General features: G+C 34.1%; 1 protein-coding gene across 10 annotated transcripts in view; it reads right to left on the bottom strand.

The window, feature by feature from the left end:
• TANC2 (tetratricopeptide repeat, ankyrin repeat and coiled-coil containing 2) overlaps positions 1–22,800 on the bottom strand; it is a 478,177-nt gene that overhangs the window by 293,207 nt on the left and 162,170 nt on the right. For all 10 annotated transcript variants that reach the window (XM_072746843.1, XM_072746841.1, XM_025999546.2 and 7 more), the window contains one exon: positions 11,009–11,102. In XM_072746843.1, coding sequence (XP_072602944.1) covers positions 11,009–11,075 — 67 coding nt within the window. In that variant the 5' untranslated portion in view covers positions 11,076–11,102. The remainder of the gene's footprint in view (positions 1–11,008; positions 11,103–22,800) is intronic.

The following is a 22,800-nucleotide window of genomic DNA, read 5'->3' on the forward strand; positions in this document are numbered from 1 at the left end:
GTGAAGACAGGCCAACATAAGTTAACCAAAAAGGGAAAAAAGTCAAAACAACAAAAACAAACAAAAACAAAACAAAACAAACAAACAAAACACAGTGTGATGTACATTAGGGATAGTATCAAAGAATCTAATGTATACAAACTAAAGCTCCAAAACACAGATGGAAAAAAAAAAAAAAGAAGAAATACTTAGAGAAATAATGGCTAAGGTTTTCCACAATTGATGAGACATCAACACATAAACTAAACCTCTCCAAAACCCAAAAAAGGTAACAGGAAGAAAATTATATACCTAGGCAATATCATAGCTCAATGCTAAAAGCCAAAATGAAGAAAAACATTTAAAGCAACCCAACCAAATTAAATAATAGGTCATTAAATTCCAAGTCTGGAGTGGGGGAAAACAATGCAAATGATGGCTGACTTTCCATCAGAAACAGTAAGAATCAAAAGATAATAGAATAACATCTTTAAACTGTTGAAAGAAAAAATTACCAATCTGAAATTTCATTCCCAGGGAAAATATCCTTCAAACATGAAGGCAAAATAAAAACATCATGGGAATACAAGAACTGAGATAATTCACTGCTGGCAGATCTACACTTTAAGAAATGCACAGGGAATTCTGCAGGGTGAAGAATCCCAGGTAAAACATCATTTTGTAAGAAGGAATGAAGTATACTAGAAGAGGTAAATATGAGTAAATATACAACACATTTTATAAAACATCTTAAAGACTACAGACTACTTAAAGCAAAAGTAATACAACGTATTGTAACATATATCATATATAAATAAAATATAAGACAACGAAGAGTGGGGACACCTGGGTGGCTCAGTAATTGTCTGCCTTTGGCTCAGATCCTGGGGTCCTGGGATCCAGTCCCACATCAGGCTCTCTGCAGGAGGCCTGCTTCTCCCTCTGCCTATGTCTCTGCCTCTCTCTCTGTATCTCTCATGAATAAATAAATTTTTTAAAATCATAAAAAAAAAAAGAAGAGTTGGATATAAATAGAATAAAATACCGTTAAGGTCATTACACTAACAAAGTAGTAAAATAAAAATTCAAGTTAAACCATAATAAGTTAAAGATGCATGTTGTAATCCCTTATATAATCTCTTTTAAAAAGTCCCAAGAAGATATACATAAAAGGCCAAGAAAATGGAAAAAATATAAAAAAAATTTTGGTAAATCTTAAAGATAGGAAGTAGGGGAAAAATAAGGAACATATGGAATGCAAAACAAACAGCAAGGTGAGATACTAAAACCAAATCATATCAAGTTATACAATCAATGTAAATGGACTAATTATACTGTTTAGAAATGGAAAAGCAAATTGGATTTAAGACAAAAAAATACATGATATTTACAAGAAATACACCTTAAATACAAGATCCAGATAGACTTAAGGCAAAGAAGTACTGGACACTCAACTAAGAAAAAGAAAACCACATAGGAGTTATGAAATTACTAGTTTAAGAATTAGCAGTTAAGAAATTAGTTTATAATAAATATAATCAACTTTGTCCTGTTAACAGAAAACACATTTTGTTTTCCAGAACCCACAAGTTATAAAATCTGATCAAGACTCAGACAAGAAAAATAAATTCCAATATTTCAAAGCAAAGCAAGCTTGTTCTTATTGGGGCAGGCTACAAATATTTCCAAACTGTGGACTGTACAGTATCTATCACAAATGTGTTGCTATGTTCCAACAAAACTTTATTTATAAATATGGATGGTTTATTTGCAGGAGGCAGTTCACCAATCACTACTTTAAAGAGAAGCAAATGATCAGGCCACATTTTCTAACCACTGTGCATTAAGTGAGAAAATTGTAACAGAGGGTTAACAAACCAAAAATCAATCACTTGGGAAATACTAAGCTGATTAAATTACAGGGTCAAAAAGAAAATCAACAATTACAGACTATGTAAAAAGTTAGTAATGAGAAGATTACATATCAAAGTTAATGGGATATGGTAAAAGCTGTATCAGGAAAATTCATAATGTACACAAGAAAAAAATAAAATTAGTAAATCAAAGAGCTGCATCTTTTGAAAAACCAAATAAAGATATGCCTCGAAGCAAAGAGATAAGAAATATGAAAATATTCAATATAAGGAGAAACTGAATTAATTTCAAATGGCCATAATATACATAACTTTACTCAGATAAATTTTAAAACCTCAATGAAATGGAAAAAAAATTTTTTAAGATTTTATTTATCTATTCATGAGAGACACAGAGAGAGAGAGGCAGAGACACAGGCAGAGAGAGAAGCAGGCTCCATGCAGGGAGCCCAATGTAGGACTCAATTCCAGCATTCTAGGATCATACCCTGAGCTGAAAGCAGATGCTCAACTGCTGAGCCACCCAGGCGTCCCTGAAATGAAGACTTTTTTTTTTTTTTAAAGATTTATTTATTTATGATAGACACAGAGAGAGAGAGAGAGAGAGAGAGAGAGAGAGAGGCAGAGACACAGGCAGAGGGAGAAGCAGGCTCCATGCCAGGAGCCCAACACAGGACTCGATCCCGGGACCCCAGGATCGCGCCCTGGGCCAAAGGCAGGCGCGAAACCACTGAGCCACCCAGGGATCCCCTGAAATGAAGATTTTTTAGAAAAATAACAAACTATCCAAACTGCCTAAAGAAAAACTAATTCTATGAATGACAATAAAATACAAAATACTGTCAAGGGACTACTGGGTGGCTCAGCAGTTGAGAGTCTGCCTTCGGCAGCCCAGGGCATGCATGATCCTGGATACATAAAGCACACTGAAAGACTGAAACCATGACAATTCATCTTGTGAAGTTAGCATAACTCTAAAACAACTCTGAAAAAAAGAGGATGAAAACTAAACTAGGAATAAATGTGAAAACATGAGTGTGTGTTTATCTGGTGAGAAGTGTCATTAACTACTGAACTGCTACCAGATGCAGAAATATAAACAAAACCACTCAAATCAGACTTGTTTCAAGATGCAATTTCAAGGTTCTCACCACTTTTTTCATTCTCCAGCTAAATTTATTTTTATAGCTCACTGTCCTCTAATCACCAAATAAGAATCCTCATTCTCTTTTGTATGACCAAATTCTGTCACTTCCTCTAATGACTTTTCACCTCAAGTACCATGCCAATCTATCTTAATTGGCAAGGACAAATGAATTTCATAAGAAGTATCTCAACAGCCAACCATAAATTGGACAAATTGATGAGCAGAGAAGCAGAAAGCAGAGAACAAAAAAAATGACAGGTTTAGGTTGTATTACAAAAGATTTTACAGTTCTAAATTAAAAAAGCAAAATCCTTTCCTTATATTAAATGGCAGTATGTTTTTTAACCAAATTTTGTTAGAACGATAACAGAAGAGGTAAGAACGCTTGAAAAACTTTATGTTGTAATTTCATGGCTTATCAGTGAAATAAAGCATAATGTCCCAGGAAGGGAAAAGATATTTTTACAGTATAAATATATATGCATTAAATACTATTGTATATATTTATTTATAGTTTATTATGAGTATTCATTATTCAAAGAGCAATGAAGATTTTAATTAATTTCAATGGCTTGGGATCCCTGGGTGGCGCAGCGGTTTGGCGCCTGCCTTTGGCCCAGGGCACGATCCTGGAGACCCGGGATCGAATCCCATGTCGGGCTCCTGGTGCATGGAACCTGCTTCTCCCTCTGCCTGTGTCTCTGCCTCTCTCTCTCTCTCTGTGCGTAACTATCATAAATAAATAAAAAATTTTTTAAAAAATAATTTCAATGGCTTGTGAACAAAAAAAAAGAAGAAAAGAAAAAGGAAAGGAAAAAAACGGTAATTAGTAAATGCTTTTAATACAGTGATGACACTGTCTTTTCCAATATTCGTACTAATAATTTTAGTTTCATGTCTTTATATATACAAGAACTTTCCAAATAACTGTCAAAAAGAGTGGTAACAGGATAAATCACTATCATGTTTCTGTTCTAATTAAAAATGACTGCTGTATTTCTTTGTTCAGATGCTGGATTTGGAGACTAGTCTATTAAAGTAACTTTTTTTCCTATTTGATGATGTTTTTAATGGCTGCTCAGTTTTATAAAATGCTATTTTAGAATATAATGATAAAACAATGCGGTTTCTTAAATGTTTTCTAAGTTAAAAACTTCTGTTGACTTTCTGATATACAAACATCTTTGCATTCCTGGCATAAATTCTACTTATTGTAGTACATTATCAGTAATTATTTATTTATTTGAGAGAGAGAGTGCACGAACAGGGATGAGGTGGGGGAGAAGAGGGGCAGATGGAGGTGGCAAAGCAAAGCAGATTCTCTGCTGAGCAGGGAGCCTGACGCAGGGCTCGAGCCCAGAAACCCAGAGATCATGACCTAAGCTGAAGGCAGATGCTTACCTGACTGAGCCACACACGTGCCCCTGGTGATTATTTACATTTATTTTTTTTAAAGATTTTTTATTTATTTATTCATAGAGATACACAGAGAGAGAGAGAGAGAGAGAGGCAGAGACACAGGCAGAGGGAGAAGCATGCTCCACGCAGAGAGTCCAACGTGGTACTGGATCCAGGGTGTCCAGGATCACGCCCTGGGCCGCAGGCGGTGCCAAACTGCTGTGCCACCAGGGCTGCCTGATTATTTACATTTAACTATAAGTTTTACTCACTTACTTTGGCTGACTTTTCTTTCTATACTTCCTGCCTTCTTCACCTTTACTTTTTACTTTGCTAGGAGACAGCCTCAAGTTTTTTTCTCCCAACAGCTTTGTTACACTTAGAGTGTTATACTTACTGAGTCCTTGAATATCTGAAATTAGCAGTTATTTTCCCTGCGCATACTTGAATGATAGTTTACCATTACAATGATATCAAGTAATAGCGTTAACACATACTAATGAAGCATACTTGCATGATTTTAAGTAATAAGGTTAAGAAAAGATAGAAACGATATAAACATATAATTTTTAAATAGCATAGAAACACATATATTTCCTTTGAAACTCATAATTCAAAACAGTCACACAATTGTTTTTTTGTAAAACTTAGGAGTACCTAGTCCTACACTCATCAAGAACAATTTTTATACAGAAAATAGAGTTAAGTTATAAAATTGAAACCTGATATTCACATGTCCTTAGGGAAAAAACATTGCCTGAGAAAATTCATTTGTTATTATATGATATAAAATCGCTATCTGTGAAATATTTATCTAGTGGCCACATAAAAGTTCAGATCAGCTATTTAAAAGACAAATTATAACAATGTCCCTTTATTACAAATTCTTTTTAAACTAATACTAAGTTGGTTTCCTAATACAAAACAAATAATTATGCATATATGAAAACTCACCTTTTTAATCTTAAAAATAAGCTATGAACAAAAGTTAATATAAAGAATCAAGTCCACCCAATTATTCTTTAACAATAAAAGAAAGAGAAGTAATGATGAAAACACTAATGATATCATTCCATAAGTACACTTTAAAAATATATGTATAAGATGCATCCTTGCTCTAGAATTTCCTGCCTTGGAAAACGTTTGAAAAAAAGTACTGCTTCTCTACAAATAGGGTTCTTTTCATACAGAATACAAACCACTGTTTTTATAACTACTCTAACTTATAACTACTCTAAATTATAAACATTTTACATGAAAAACCATGGAGAATAAATACTAAAATAAGACCCCCCAAAATCATTACTGACATAATTAAATACCTAGTAAATCAAAGGAATTAGCTTTAATACTACAGTAGAAACTTCACATGTATGAATTTAATAATATTTCTACTAGAGCAGTACTTAGAAGCCTAGCATGTAATAATTTGTAATTTTGCTAAAGTACAAATAGGAAGCCTACCATTAGTAAGGATAGTATGACACATATTACTTATCTGGTACCCAGGTCAAAAAGACTATCCATAACTGCATCCTATTATGCCTTATTGATTTCTACTAGTCATCTAGTAGTATATGAAATGATAGTTATGAAGTGAGAGAAAATGCTAGTGCTGTTGTCAAAAGTGAACTAAAGGTGTCTAAGAAAATCATGGCTCTAGGCCAGAAAACAAATTTTGGACAAATCATTTCTTTAAATGTCAAATTTGGAGGCAGCTTAAATCTCCAACATATATGAGGAGGGTGTGTGTGTGTGTGTGTGTGTGTGTGTGTGTGTGTGTAATCAAAAAGTGACCAGTGGAATGATGCCAATTATTGTTTCTGCCAAATTCAATCAAACTGGGGAAACAAAACAACTAAACGCAATATAGTTCTCTGGATTGGATTCTGAAGCAGAATTAAGGACATGAATGGAAAAACTAATGAGATCCAAGTAAAAATCTGGTAGAGTAGTGTACCAATGCTGGTATCTTACTTTAGACAATGTACCATAATAATGTAAGATGTCACAACGGGTAAAAGTGGGTAAGGGGTACATGAGAATTGTCTGTACTATCTTTATAACTTTTCTATAAGTCTAAATTTAATCCAAAATAAAATGCTTACTCCAAAAAATTAACTAGACACACGAGGAAATGAAATAACAGTAGTAAAAACCAAAAGAGACAACAAAAACAGACACATTTAGTTATCAGACACAGATTTCTTTTTTTTTTTAAGATTGATTTATTTATTCATAAGAAACACACAGAGAGAGACGCAGAGACACAGGCAGAGGGAGACACAGGCAGAGGCTTCTCACAGGGAGCCCGATGCAGTACTTGATCCCGGATCCTGGGATCACGACCTGAGCCGAAGGCAGGTGCCCAACCACTGACCACCCAGGCGTCCCAAGACATAGATTTTAAGACAGATAAATATAGATATAAATATAAATATACATTTACTACACTTGGGGAGATAAGAGACAAAATTAAGAATACTGACCAAGAATTGGAAACCATAAGAAGAATAAAATGGTGTCCATCTCTCGATTGTTTTTAAATTGAAAGAGGAAAATCAGTATCCATATAGCAGAAAAACCTGGAGAATATCTTGATTTGGTCATCAAAATCACTAATGAATGACAGACATTGTGTGCTTCCAGCTGTGATGCCCCAAAAAGAAAACACATACATTTAAGTAACATTCAGACCAAATCCTGACTCTTGATTATTTAAAAAAACAAAAAAAAAAAACACACAAAATTAGGGGCATTCTGCTTATTTTTAAAGGGAGAGAGAGTCTTTATTCTTTAAAAATGTCCAGAAAGGCAGAAAAACTATTTCAAATTGAGTAGGAGTAAAAAGGCATGACAAGTAATGCAATGCCTTATCCTAATTAGATTTTAAAAACAAGGGGTAAAATTCTACAAAGGAAATTACTGGGTAAATTGACAAAATTTGGAAAATAAATGGTAGATTAAAGTACTGTATCAATGTTAAACTGTTTGAGACTGATAAGTATACTGTGGTTATATAAAAGAATCTCCTTGTCTTTAAGAGATACTGAAATGAGCGCCTGAGTGGCTCAGTTAAGCATCTGCCTTCCGCTCAGAACATTATCCCAGTGTCCCGGATCGAGCCTTGAATCTGGCTCTATGCTCCCCAGAGCACCTGTTTCTCCCTCCACTGCAACTACCCACCTGCTTATGCTCTCTGTCAAATAAATAAACAAAACCTTAAAAAAAGAAAAAAAAAAGATGGAAGAGGGTATTATGCTAAGCTTAATGAGTCAGAGAAAGAGAGAAAAACAAGTACCATTTATTTTCAATTATATGTGGAGTCTAAAAACCAAAACAAAACCAACCAACCAACCAACAGAAACAAATTCATAAATACAGAAAATCAATTGGTGGCTGCCAAAAGGGGGGGGGTTGGAGATGGGCAAAATAGGTAAAGGAGACTAAGTACATACTATCAGTTATAAAATAAATAAGTCACGGAAATAAAACGTACAGTATAGGGAATATAGTCAATAATACTGTAATAATGTATGGCAACAGATGGTGACTACACTTACCATAGTGAGCAATGAGTATGTTGCATATCTGAAACTAATATGAAATTGTATGTCAACCATAATAATAAAAAAAGAAGAAAAGAGAAAATCACTCCTAGGCACATCAGTGTAAATCCAGAAAACTAAAAACAAGGAGAAAAAAGATCACCTTTAAAGAGGCAGCAATTAGACTAACAATGGATTTCTCACCAGAAATAATTCAAGGAGCCAGAAGACAATGAACTATATTTGAAAGTCATGAAAGAAGATAACTGCTAACCTAGAATTCTACTCCCAGCAAAAATATCCCAGAAAAAATAAAGGCAAAATAAGGACATTTTCACATAAAGAAAAGCAAAGTAAATTTGCCAAAGGAAGGAAATGATAGTCTTCTCCAGACAAAAAGAAAAATGATCTCATCTAGAAAAAAGTGAGGGATGAAGGAAGGAATGAATGAAAATCAAGGGATCCCTGGGTGGCTCGGCGGTTTGGCACCTGCCTTTGGCCCGGGGCGCAATCCTGGAGTCCCGGGATCGAGTCCCGTGTCCGGCTCTCGGCATGGAGCCTGCTTCTCCCTCCTGTGTCTCTGCCTCTCTCTCTCTCTCTCTCTCTCTCTCTCTCTCTCTCTCATAAATAAATAAATAAATCTAAAAAAAAAGAAAAGAAAAGAAAATCAATGTAACAATCAAGTATGTAGGTAAACCTAAATAATGGTGACTACATAAGACAACAATTGTCTTATGGAGTTTTTTTTTTTTTTTTAATTCTTTATTTATTTATGATAGTCACAGAAAGAGAGAGAGAGAGAGGCAGAGACACAGGCAGAGGGAGAAGCAGGCTCCATGCACCGGGAGCCTGATGTGGGATTCGATCCCGGGTCTCCAGGATCGCGCCCTGGGCCAAAGGCAGGCGCCAAACCGCTGCGCCACCCAGGGATCCCGTCTTATGGAGTTTAAGATACATACAGGTGAAAAGAATCTAAGGCTCTTGCATTGTCCAAGAAGAAAGTAAAAGTTGTTTGAATCAACATCAAACTTTGATATTTTAGTCTTTAAGATAACCACAGAAAGAATTACAAGAATATGTACTTTCCAAGTCAAAAGGAAGAGATATGGAATAATAAAAAATGTTTTTGATCCATCTAAAATAAAGCAAGAAAGGAGAAAGAACAAAGAACAGGTAGGACAAGGAGAAAGCACATTGTAATAAGTTATATTTACACTCAAATGTATCATTGGTTGAATTAATGTGGCTTAACCAACATCTTTTGTAAGAAAAAAAACCTGTCTGAATGAATAAAAGAAGAAAATCCAACTATATTCTATTAACAGTATAACCATATAGAAATGCTGAAAGTAAAAAGAATAGAGCAAATCATACTATGCAAACACGAATCAAGAAAAGGCTAGGACAGCTATAGTAATATTAGACAAGTCAGCTTTCAAACAAAAGACATTATTAGAAATAAAGAGGATATTTCATTATGGTGAAACCACCAAATTCACCAGGAAGATAGCAGAATTCTAAATTTCAATGTATCTAATAAAATAGCTTCCAAATATATAAAACAAAAGCTGTCAGGAACAAGAAGTAGAAAAACAGACAATTCAACAACCATAATGTGAGATTTAATCATAGCTTTCTCAGTAAATAATTTCTTTAAAATGAGTAAGAATCTAAAATATTTGAGTACCACCATTAACTACACTGCACCCAATAACTGCAGAATCCACATTATTTTCAGGTGCATCCAAAACATTCACCAAAATTGATCATATGCTGAGCTATAAGGCAAACCTCAAAAACTATTAAAAAAAATAAAGTTAACTTGTAAAATGTAGAAAAATTAGGAAACTGAAATGATTAAAAGGATATAATATCTACAACTCATTAGCAGAAAACAAAGATTTAGTACATCTCTCAACATTTCTCAAAAAAAGTATACAGTTTCAGCTTGTTTTTACCTTAAAAGCCTGAGAATTATCTCCTATTCTTAAACCAACCTTTATAAACTTTATTTTAATGACTATAAAAATCTAAAATTTATATTTCACTTTCCATAAAACTCTCTGAGGACGGTTTCTATTTTTACAGTCTCATTCTCCAAAGAGTGCCTAGGACTGAAATAATTTCACATGTTAATTCAAAAAGTAAATTTAGGTCTAGGGGCACCTGTGTGGCTCAGCTGGTTGAGGGTCTGCCTTTGGCTTGGGTCATCATCTCAGGGTCCTGGGATGGAGCCCGATGTCAGGCTCCACACTCAGTGAGGAGCCTGCTTCTCCCCTACGCCTGGCTCATGCTCTCTCTCATCCTCTCTCTCAAATAAATAAAATCTTTAAAAAATAAAAAAAGCTAAATTTAGGTCTAGAAAGTTTGTAATAAGTAATGCACAGAAGCATTACTCTCTCCTATATTTTAAATTAATGTTTCTTCTACCAACTTCCCTTTACCTAACTCTTCCTGATAAGTATTCAAGTGTTCCTACCTCTTAATTAAGAGTATGGCGGCCTTGGGGTGCCTGGCTGCCTCAGATGGTTAATGTCTGCTTTCAGCTCAGGTCATGATCTCAGATTCCTGGCATTGAGCCCCTTATTGGGCTCCCTACTCAGCAGGGAGCCTGCTTTCTCTCTCCCTCTGCCCCTGCTTCTGCTCTATCTTGCTCATGTGCTCTCCCTCTCTCAAATAAATAAAAGTATTTTTCAAAAAGGGGGTGGGGTGGGGAGGGAAGGGGCACCTGGGTGGCTCAGTGGTTGAGCATCTGCCTTTGGGTCAGGTCATGAGCCCAGGGTCCTGGGATTGAGTCCTACATCAGGCTCCCCAACAGGCAGTCTGCCTCTCCCTCTGTCTATGTCTCTGCCTCCCTCTCCGTGTCTCTCATGAATAAATAAATAAAATCTTAAAAAAAAAAAAAAAAAAGTATGGCAGCCTAATGGAATGTAAACTTTTTTTTCTAAATTAAATAAACCATCCAATAAATAAATATATGAAGTTGTAGCATCAATTCAGACCCCTAAAAGAACTTCTCTTTCTAAAGTATCACACAGAATAAATGTAACATAGTCACTTACCACTTGATCTGTTTTTACGACTTGATTTCCCTCCAGTAAGAAGCATCTTGAGACTATTCCGAAACATGGTTGTGCTATTCTAGTACTCACAAAACTGTAAAAGAAAATATGGGAAGATACATTAGAAAACTTGATTTTCTATTCAAAACACTATTAATAATTAATTTTAAATGCACTATAAGGAATTAACTATGTTTAAGCATATACTACAGAAATATTAACAATATGACAAAAACATTTAATTAATCTAACTTAAACAACTTAGTATTTCCTTAAAAATATACTCTAATACTTTGAGTATCCTAAGAGATAAAAGTAGATATCACTAAGGGTACACAGAAATAGATGAAAGAATTAAGTAGCCATACAGTCTTCCCTTCCGCTTCCACCTGACTCTTCTTTTCTTGGACAATTTTCCCATATGCCCAATACACACATCCCAAAGTTTAAGAGTCTAGAAACTTACGGCAGGTGCATATTTTCCATTGGTCAAGCCAGAATCCCACCTCAAAGACCAATATATACATGAATGAGTGCCTAACCTCCTTATATCCCAGTTCTATCAAAGGAAAATTCTTCCAGTTGTGCTTTAGATTATGTCCTCTCTCACCTCCTCAAGGATTTTTAGCCAAAAAACATCTGCCTTTTCTTTCCCACACAGCTTTAATTTTTTCTCTCTACTGAAATCATTCCCATTATAACATAAACATGCCAGTATGTCCTAACCAAAAACAAGTAAGTAAGCCCTTCTCTTTATTCCCACATGGTCCAATTATTGCTCCTATCCCTAGACTTCATGGCAAAATTTCCAGAAAGTGTTGTATTTGGTGCCTCCAGCAGATTGAACAAAATACACATGAACTAAAACGGAGGTTAACAAAAAATATCCAAACCAAAACACTGAAAAATAAAGGTTGAAAAATGTAAGAGAGAATAAGAGGCCTTTGGAACCCAATGAAAGGTTCTACCACACTTATCATTGAAATCTCAGAAGAAAGGAGAGAGAAAATAACAAGTAATATCTGAAGTAATAACAACAAAGAATTTCTTAACATTAATGATAGACATAAAGTCAAATCTTTAAAGAGCTGGAGGAAAAAAAATAATTTAAATAAGCCACAGTCAACACACAGAAATAACTTTCAACAGAAATTAAGAATGGCAGAAGACAATGGAATGACTTCCTAAAAATTCTGAAAGAAAATAGGTGCCAATCAAGAAATCTATTCACAACTTAAAATATGTTTGAAAAATGAAAATGAAATAAAGGTGATTTCAGAAAAACAAACAAGAATTTATTAGTAAAAGAAATACTAAAAGAGGGTTCTAGCAACAGACACAAAATGATACTAGAAAAAAAAGCATAGAAATGCAAAAAGGAAGAGTCATAAAAAAGGTAAATGTTGGGAAACATGGATGAACAATGACTATAGGGACGCCTGGGTGGTTCAGTGGTTGAGAGTCTGCCTTTGGCTCAGAGAGTGATCCCGGGGTTCCGGGATGGAGTTCCGTATCAGGTTCCCCAGAGGGAGCCTGCTCCTCCCCATCAGTCTCTGCCTCTCTCTCTGTCTCTCTCATGAATAAATAAATAAAACCTTAAAAAAAAAAAAAAAACCAGCACTGGGTGTTATGCTATATGCTGGCAAATTGAACTCCAATAAAAAATACACACAAAAAACCCATAAAAATAATTATATTACCAGCTCGTTAAGTTTACATTTTATGTAGATTTAAAATGCATAACAATAACAAAAAAAATGGTTAGAACTGAGATAAATAGAGTTAAAGTTTCTAAGATATCTGCATTATGCAGGAAGTGATAAAACTAATAATCTGCATCAGACTGCAATAACTCAAAATTAATGTAGTAATTTCTAGGATAACCATTAAGGTTAACTGAAGTGAGAAAAAGAATAATTAAAATATTTAATTGAACCAAAGAAGGTATAAAGTGAGAGAAAAAGCATAGTGCACACCAATAAAATATAAAAATATAGATGGTAGCTTTAAATTCAAATTATAGTTATTATGTTAAATATTCACTCCACTATAAGACTACTTATTATCATAGAAAGATTAAATATAAGATAATGGGGAAAAGCATTTCATCCAAAAAACAATTAAAAGGAAGCTGTTATAGCTATGCTAATATCAGGCAAAGTCAGCTTAAGGTAATAAATACTACTAAAAATAAAGAGACACATTTCTTAATAATTAAAAAGTCAAACCAACAAAAAGATATATTTCTAAGTATGAATGAACCCAATAACAAAGCTTAAAAATATATAAAGCAAAAATATACAAGACTAACAGAGGTTATGGACAAATCCATAATCACATGGGAAACTAACGCATCTTTGTCAACAGCTACAAGAGGAAGAAAAAAATTACTAAGATAAGGTTTGATACATGATTAACCAACTAGATTTCATATACATAGTATATCCTTCCAAATAAAAACAGAATATACAAATTATACACAAAATACGTAACAAAATGGATCACAGACTTACATAAAACAAGTCTCAACAAATTTCAAAGATCTTAAGTCTTCAAGAATATATTTTCGAGCTACAAGGCAATTAAGCTAAAAGTGAGTAATTTTTAATTGAGAAACTCCCCTACTACTTGAATATTAAGTGACATACTTCTAAATAATATATGAGTCAAAATAAAGTATATAAATAACAATGGAAATTTTAAAATATTTGCAATAAATTATAATGAAAATATAAATTATAAAAACACAGAGAATGAAACTAAAACAATGCTTGTAAATAATTGTAGAGAAGAATGCACATAATTAGAAAAGGATGAAATCAATATCTAGGCTTCTATTTTAAAAAGTTCAAAAACAAACAGCAAATCAAAGAAAACAGAAGAGTAAAGAGTAGAAATGAATGATATAGAAAACAAATCCAAAACAGATAAAATCAATGAAGCAAAACACTGGATTTCTGAAAAGTAGTAAAATTAATAAATCCAAAAAAAAAAAAATCCCTAGCAAAACTAATCAAAAAGAGAGAGAGAGAGAGAGAAAGAAATTGCCAATATGAGAAAGGAAATAGGGGACTTCATTTCAGATACTAAAGGCTTTTTAAAATAAGAAGATACTATACCAACTTTACACCAAACTTAATGTTTTATACAAAACAGGTTTTTTGAAAAATACAAATTACCAAAGCTGACACAAAACTGATCAAAAAATCTGAGGCAGCTGTATCTCTATTAAAGAAATTGAACTTATCAAAACTCCTCCCAGAAAGAAAACTACAGGGCCAGATTATTTCATTACTGAAGTCTCCTGAACATTTAAGGTATAACAGTATCAATTTTTATAGTTTCCTTAAGGAAATAGAAGGAATACTTCCAAATATATTTTATGAGGCAGTATAACCATAATCCCAAAACCTAACAGAAATTATGAAAAATTATAGACCATATACCACATGAACATAGACTAAAATATCCTTAATAAAAGACACTGAAGGGGATCCCTGGGTGGCTCAGTGGTTTAGAGCCTGCCTTTGGCCCAGGGCGCGATCCTGGAGTCCCGGGATCGAGTCCCACATCAGGCTCCCTGCATGGAGCCTGCTTCTCCCTCTGCCTGTGTCTCTGCCTCTCTCTCTCTCTATATGTCTATCATAAATAAATAAATAAATCTTTAAAAAAATAAAAAAATAAAAGACACTGAAAACTATAAAAGGTTGCTTTAAAAAAAATAAAGAATAGGGATCCCTGGGTGGTGCAGCGGTTTGGCACCTGCCTTTGGCCCAGGGCACGATCCTGGAGACCCGGGATCAAATCCCACGTCGGGCTCCCGGTGCATGGAGCCTGCTTCTCCCTCTGCCTGTGTCTCTGCCTCTCTCTCTCTCTCTCTCTGTGACTATCATAAATAAATTTTTAAAAATTAAAAATAATAAAAAATAAAATAATGAAAGAAAGAAAGAAAGAAAGAAAGAAAGAAAGAAAGAAAGAAAGAAAGAAAGAAAGAATAAAACAAGATATACCATGTTCATAGATTGGAAAGTTCAATATTGTCAAAATGTTGTTTCTCTCCATAATGTCCTAAAGAGGTAACAAAACTTCAAGTTCCAGTAGGCATTTTTTTTTTCATAGAAAATTGAGAAGCTCATTCTAAAACATATACACTAATACAAGGAGCCTAGAACACCCAAAGCAATCATGGAAACTAACAAAAAAGCTGGAGTATTTATAGGATCCGAATTCAATACTTACTCTATAGCTCCAGAAATCATGACAGTATAGTACTCTCCTAAGTATCATCAGAAGATAAACAACACTGAATATGTAGTCCAGAAAAAGACCTACACTGATATGCTTTTTTTTTTTTTTGACCAAGTCATTATTGAGTAAAGAGAAGTCTTTTCAACAAGTGGTAGTGGAACAAACAGATATCCATTCTTTAAAAAATTAACATTGATCTGTGCTTCACACTATACATGAAAATTAAGTCAAAATATATCAAGCATCAAACATCACACAAACACTAAAATCATAAAGTTTTTAGAAGAAAACTCAGGAGAACATCCTTATTATTTAGAGATAGGCAAAAGATTCTTAGAGCACAGAAAGTAATAACCATAAAAGAGAAAAAGATACATTTGGGATTCATTAAAAATTTTAAAAACATCTGCACATAAAAAATATCACCAAATGAAGAGGCAAGTTACAAACTGGGAGAAATTATTCACAAAACATGTTTCTAACAGAGACTGATATCCAAGATATATAAAGAACACCTGCAATCCAATAAAGAGACAATCAAAGTTTCCAATGGGTGAAAGATTTGAACACTTTTAAAAAGAAGATATATGAATGGCCAATACATATATTGAAAGAGATTAACACAATTTGTCATTGGGAAAACACATAGCTACCACTATGCTCTGCCAGAAGAGCAAACTTTTGAAAGACTGATAATATCAAATAGTGACCAGGATAAAGAGCAACTGAAACTCTTAATACATTGTTTCAGAAGTAAATAGTACAATTGCTTTAGACAGAAGTTTAGAAGTTTATTAAAACTAAGCATATTCCTAACATATGACTCCACACATTACATATTTACCGAGGAGGAATTAAAACATATGTGCAGGGGATCCCTGGGTGGCGCAGCGGTTTAGCGCCTGCCTTTGGCCCAGGGCGCGATCCTGGAGACCCGGGATCAAATCCCACATCAGGCTCCCGGTGCATGAAGCCTGCTTCTCCCTCTACCTGTGTCTCTGCCTCTCTCTCTCTCTCTCTCTCTCTCTCTCTCTGTGACTATCATAAATAAAAAATTTAAAAAATAAATAAATAAATAAAAATAAAAAAAAATAAAACATGTGCATAAAAAAACTAGTATAACAATTTTCATAGCAGCTTTATTCATAACAGCCCAAAAATAGCCTAGGTGTCCATGGGAAAATGGATAAACTGTGGGATTTTCATATAGTATGATACTCAACAATAAGAAGATATGAACTATTTGCATATTTAACAATATAAATCTAAAAATATAATATGCTGAATAAAAGAACCCTATATAAGGCAGCCTGGGTGGCACAGCAGTTTAGCGCCGCCTTTGGCCCAGGGCATGATCCTGGAGACCCGGAATCGAGTCCCGTGTCGGGCTCTCTGCACGGAGCCTGCTTCTCCCTCTACCTGTGTCTTTGCCTCTCTCTCTCTCTCTCTCTCTGTGTGTGTGTCTCTCAAGAATAAATAAATAAAATCTTTTAAAAAAAAAAAGAAGTTTGGAATACACAGATGTATGCATTTGTCAAAATTCAGCAAATGTTCACATAAGATTTGTGAATGAAACTGCCTATGTACTTTACCTCAAAAAAAAGAGTAAAAACTGAACTCTAGTTATGACATTCATGCTTAAATATTTAGAAGAAGCATACTGACATCTCCAATTCCTTGAAATGCATCAAAAAATAAGATGATAGCAGCCCTGGTGGACCCGCAGTTTAGCGCCGCCTTCAGCCCTGGGTATGATCCTAAAGACCCGGGATCGAGTCCCATGTTGGGCTCCCTGCACGGAGCCTGCTTCTTCCTCTGCCTGTCTCTCTCTCTCTCTCTCTCATGAATAAATAAATAAAATCTTAAAAAAAAATAAGATGAAATGATGGATAGAGAGATGATGGTAAGGCAGATATATAATAAAGCAATTACAGCAAAATGTTAACAGTAGATTCTAAGTAGTGGGTATACACATGTTAACTGCAAAATTATGTTAAATTTTCTATATATCTGAAATTTGTTATGTACAGTAAAAACACACACCCACAAAAAAATCTCTAAGTCCAGATCATTTCAACAATGAATCCTATCAGCATTTAAGAGAGAATACCAATACCAATCTTACACAAACTGTTCCAGAGAGTAAAAACAAAGAACACTTCCAAACTAGTTTTCCAAAGACAGCATAAGCTTAATAACATACATCAATATGGTTATTACAAGAAATAAGTTACAAAAAAGAAATTACAGGGCAGCCCCAGTGGCGCAGGGGTTTAGCGCCGCCTGCAGCCCAGGGCATGATCCTGGAGACCCTGGAGTCTCACATCAGGCTCTCTGCATGTTGCCTGCTTCTCCTTTTGCCTGTGTCTCTGCCTCTCTCTCTCTCTCTCTGTGTGTGTGTGTCTCTATGAATAAATAAAATCTTAAAAAAAAAAGAAAGAAATTACAGACCTCTCTTTTGACATAAATGCAAAAACTCTAACAAAATATTGGCAAAATGAAATCTATCAATACACTGATCAGGACCAAGTGTGAGTTTAATCCAGAAATACAAAAGTGATTGGACATATGAAAATCAATATAACTTACCACATTAACAAGAGAAATAAATCATACTATCAATAGATAAAGCAAAAGTAATTGATGAAATACTCATTCATGACCTAAAAAAACTTGTACAAAACTAGAAATAAGAGAAATTCTTTATATTATAAAAGTATGCCTTTTTAAAAACCTGTAGTAAACATTATTTAATGGCGAATGAATAAAAATATTCTGCCTGAGATAAATGATATGACCACTTCTTATCACCAGTTACACTCAATATCATTCTGAATATGAAATACAAAGAATGGAAAAGTAGAAATAAAAATGCTACTATCTTTTTAGGAGTGTATTTATTTATTTGAGAGCGAGAGTGGAGAGAGAGAGAGCGGAGAGAGAGAGAGCATGAGCAAGGGTGTAGGTAGAGAGAAAGGGGAAAGCAGACTCCCTACTGAGCAGGAAGCCTGATGTAGGGCTCAATTCCAGGACTCTGGGATCATGACCTGAGTAGAAGAGAAGGCAGACTTCTTAACCAAATGACCACCCAGGTGCCCTAAAAATGCTACTTTCAGGGATCCCTGGGTGGCTCAGTGGTTTAGTGCCTCCCTTCAGCCCAGGGTGTGGTCCTGGAGTCCCAGGATTGAATCCCACATCGGGCTCCCTGCATGGAGTCTGCTTCTTCTCCCTCTGCCTGTATCTCTGCCTCTCTCTGTGTGTGTGTCTCTTATGAATAAATAAAGTCTTTTTAAAAAAATGCTACTTTCACAGACAATATGATCATATACTTAGAAAATCTAAGAGAACTTATAAACTATTAGAATAAGTGAGCTTAGTAAGGTCGCCAATACGGTGTAAAACATAAACAGGTGAAAAAGAAAAAAAAAAACATAAACAGGTGAACACCAGTAAATGACTTACCCTTTTAATCACTGAAGATAAATAAGGTGATGAATTCTAAAAAAAAAATGTTTCAAGCATTTAAGAAATATATTCATCTTAAGAGCTATGCTTAGTTACTTTTGCCCCCTATTTAAGAGACTACATGATGGACACCTGGGTGGCTCAGCGGTTGCACATTTGGCTCAGGGAATCATCCTGGGGTCAGGGACAGAGCCCCATCAGGCTCCCTGCCAAGGAGCCTGCTTCTCCCTCTGCCTGTGTCTCTGTCTCTCTCTCAGTGTCTATCATGAATAAATAAATAAAATATTTTTAAAAAATAAATAAGAGACTGGGATGTAGAAATTCTAAGTTTGATATTTATATTTCACTAAAAACTGAAAAACCTGAAAAAATTATATTTTACAATTTTATATATACTTCATGTTTTAAAATATATTATAACATTTAAACAGCAAGTCTTTTAACTCTTCAATTTGTATTTTCTTGAAAGAGAATGAACAATTATTTTTTATATACATGATTTTCTGTGTATCCAAGTATAAACAAAATATGTAAAATACTCTACATATATGATCTCATTTAACCCTCATCAAAACCCCCTTAAGATGGGTGGTATTTGCTTTATTTTAAAGAAAAATTTGAGGTAAAGAAAAGTGAAATAGCATGCTCACAGTTATACAGCTAATATTTGAACCCATGCTTTTTGTCTTCTTCCTCAATGCCTATGCTTATATAAGGAATACAATAAATCTATTTAAAACATTAACTGAAACTATAAATATCTAAATCTAGTGATCCAAATTAAGTCTCAGAAGTATCACCCCATTTGAGTCCCATTTCTGAAATAACGCTTTTTATTTTGTGTAGCACCAGCACATACTTTAACTTATTTTACCTTAATCTAATGTATTAAAAAAAATAGTAGTAGTAGCAGTGTTATAGGCTGGCATTAGTCTTCACAAATCCAAGAAAAATTATGACAAAACACACTGAGGAGGAAAAGAAAAGATATCCTGCATTAGTGGACTCTATGATGTCCTATCCAGATCCCCACTATAAGATCAGAGCACTCATTCCTCAGGTGTTAATGGCTCAGAGCTGCTCCCAGCCTCAGAGAACTGATCTAAGCTCAATATAGCCACCAATGACTTACTAATACAGGGGTACAAAAGAACAGCTCCTTTAACTCAAGGGGGACCAATTTTTTGTGGCATGAATTATTCCCCAAAGCCCTCACCCATCTCTTCCTATGCTTTACTTTTCTTCAAATTCTAATCTGTAAATGATATATACCTGTTTATTGCCATGAAGACATGGAAACTGCTTGCTTAATTAATTGCTGCAAACTGAAGAATAACGCCTGGTAAACAGAGGTGTCATTAATTAAATTAATCAATTATATTTCTAAATCAAATTCCCTGAGGGAAACCTGGTCTTACTCTTTTTATCCTCAATGCCTAGTTCATGGGAGGCTCTCAACACTTCTTGCATGAATAAATAAATGAATGAAAAATTGAGCAAAGACTTGATTCATCAGAGTACTAACCTGTTAAAGAGGTAAGCGGGCACAATGTAAATTTCAAAAGACAAGAACAGGTTATGAATTAACTGTAACAATGGGCACTACCTAGGGTCATATTATACCAGGAACTGTCAGGGAAACTACTATTCTAGGCAAGTTTAAATTTTTACATGAGAAAAAAAAAAAAAAAACAAGAAATTCTAGTCATATTTCAAACTTCTGCCTCAAACCTACCTATATATGTTCAGTTCTTCAAAGTTTCAAAAGAAAAAAAGTAACAGCACAGATTATTTTTTTTTGTTTTTTTTTTTTAACAGCACAGATTATTAGAACCAATATTTAAAACTTACTAAGACTAGGAGCCAAAAATAAATTTAAAATCTCATGTCTAAAAATAAACCAAGACAATAAAGTTAACCTAAGTAAAAAACGGATGATAGGTGCAATAAAATAATTACAATAATCACTTTTTGAAGTATATAGGTTTTTTCCTTGCCTGTCCTAAAATATTTTCTAAAAATTGACTCAAGTGTATAAAGAATGAAATGAAACATAAAATACTTATTTAAAACTAATTATCCATCTCAGTTACACTTTGATAAAATGACTTTCTTATTCAAGTTAACACACCACCAGAAAATTTATTGTAATAAAATATTAATACAGAAACTCCACAAAATTGAAGCTAAGTGGGAAATGGCAGTTTCATCTAATTGGATTTATGATAGTAATATATGGCTAAATTTCATCTGACTTTTCCAAATTATATAACCAAATTTTAAAATGGTTAACTCTCTCAAGAGAAATCAACAAATAAACTCCTGGCAAGTGAAAAATTTCTGGCAGAAGGTAACAAAGAAGCCATTCACAGGCCCCCAATCATTTCTAATTGTCTTATACTTAACTGATTCAAACCTTATGTTATCTACATAGTCCCTAAGCTTTTATGATTACAACACCTGATCTAAACCATTGAAGGAAAGTATTGACCATTCTCCTCTAATTGGTCCACCAAGGCTGGATATTCAAAATATTACTCAATATATTCTTGCACTATTTTTATTAGTGGATGATCAATTTTCATTTTCAGTGTTCATCCCTCCTTCATAAAGACCTTTTCTTACCCTTTTATTCAAAAAAAGGAGAACAATATCCCCCTTCATAAAAATGCTTATGTAATAATAATGAAATAAAAGTATAAAGCACTTCTGTACTATTCAGGCTAAATAATCATGGTATTCCCCTTAGCTTTTCCACGCAGGGCTGTTTTTACTCTATAAGCTTTTTACAAATATATATTTTTTTCTATATCCTTCTCTATTCTGAATGGATGATATTTTTTTTCTCATTTTTGACTTTGTGATGGATGGGTTTATTCTTATTTTTTGTTTTCCAATTCTAGAAACAAGTTTCTCAACATTAGAACTATGCCTAATGGATAAAACTATACCACTGAAGTGCTTTTAAAGTTCATAAGATCTGAAGAAAATATTGCATATAGTAAGAAAATAAAAAGCAAGGAAAAGTAAGAAGGAAGATTTTGTCTGTAGAACACTAATTACAAAAACAAGAATGCATACTGATTCAAATGACGGATTAAGTATTGTCTTTCCTTACTCAGGCAACCAACAAAAATCTCCTTTTATGGTTTTCTCTACAATATTAATTTGGATATTGCCTTTAGAATCCCCTTGAAAACAACCTGTTAAAACTACAAAAAATAGGGCAGCCAGGGTGGCTCAGTGGTTTAGCGCCACCTTCGGTCCAGGGTGTGATCCTGAGACTCAGGATCCAGTCCCATGTCAGGCTTCCTGCATGGAGCCTGCTTCTCCCTCTGCCTGTCTCTGCCTCTCTGTCTCTCATGAATGAATAAATTTTTAAAATCTTAAAAAAAAAAAAAACCTACAAAAAATAAACTAAGTATCTTTAAAGTAAATGCTACCCATTTTCAAGCATATTTCAATTTAGAGCTTCCTTCTGAGAAATTTTGTAACGCAACAAAACACACACATTTACAAAATTTCAAGAAAACTTTTAAACATTATGTGAAAGGATGCTGTAGTTAATGATGAAGACATGATGGAAATGGAACAAATGGGTAATATTTTATAGTACACAGTTTTAATGAAAGAGATACCAAACAATACATATCCTTGAATTTAAAAACACGTATTTTTTAAATATCTAAAAGACAGTATAATTCTGTACACACACACACACACACACACACACACACACATATATGTATGTATGTGTATCAACACCCTCCCCAGATTTCTCCCCATTAGGCTAAGCTGCCTAACTTCTAAATTTCAACTCAATCAAATATTTTATCAAGTAGTCTGTCCAGAAGATTTACAAATGAGTGAACTCTCAACTCATCCCAGATTCTGAATCTTTATATCATGGGCCAAAGATCAGTAAGTCCCCAGTTTGCCACTCCTACCCAAACACAGCTACCAGCATCATCTGAGCCCCTGCAGGCTGCACTGCCTAAAAAACAATGTGACATAGGCAGATAAGATAGTAATATTTAGAGTGGTGTTGAGGGAAAAAAATTGCTTTATTATTATATAAT

Source organism: Vulpes vulpes, chromosome 2, assembly GCF_048418805.1.
Source record: "Vulpes vulpes isolate BD-2025 chromosome 2, VulVul3, whole genome shotgun sequence".
In the NCBI taxonomy this organism is placed as follows: domain Eukaryota; kingdom Metazoa; phylum Chordata; class Mammalia; order Carnivora; family Canidae; genus Vulpes; species Vulpes vulpes.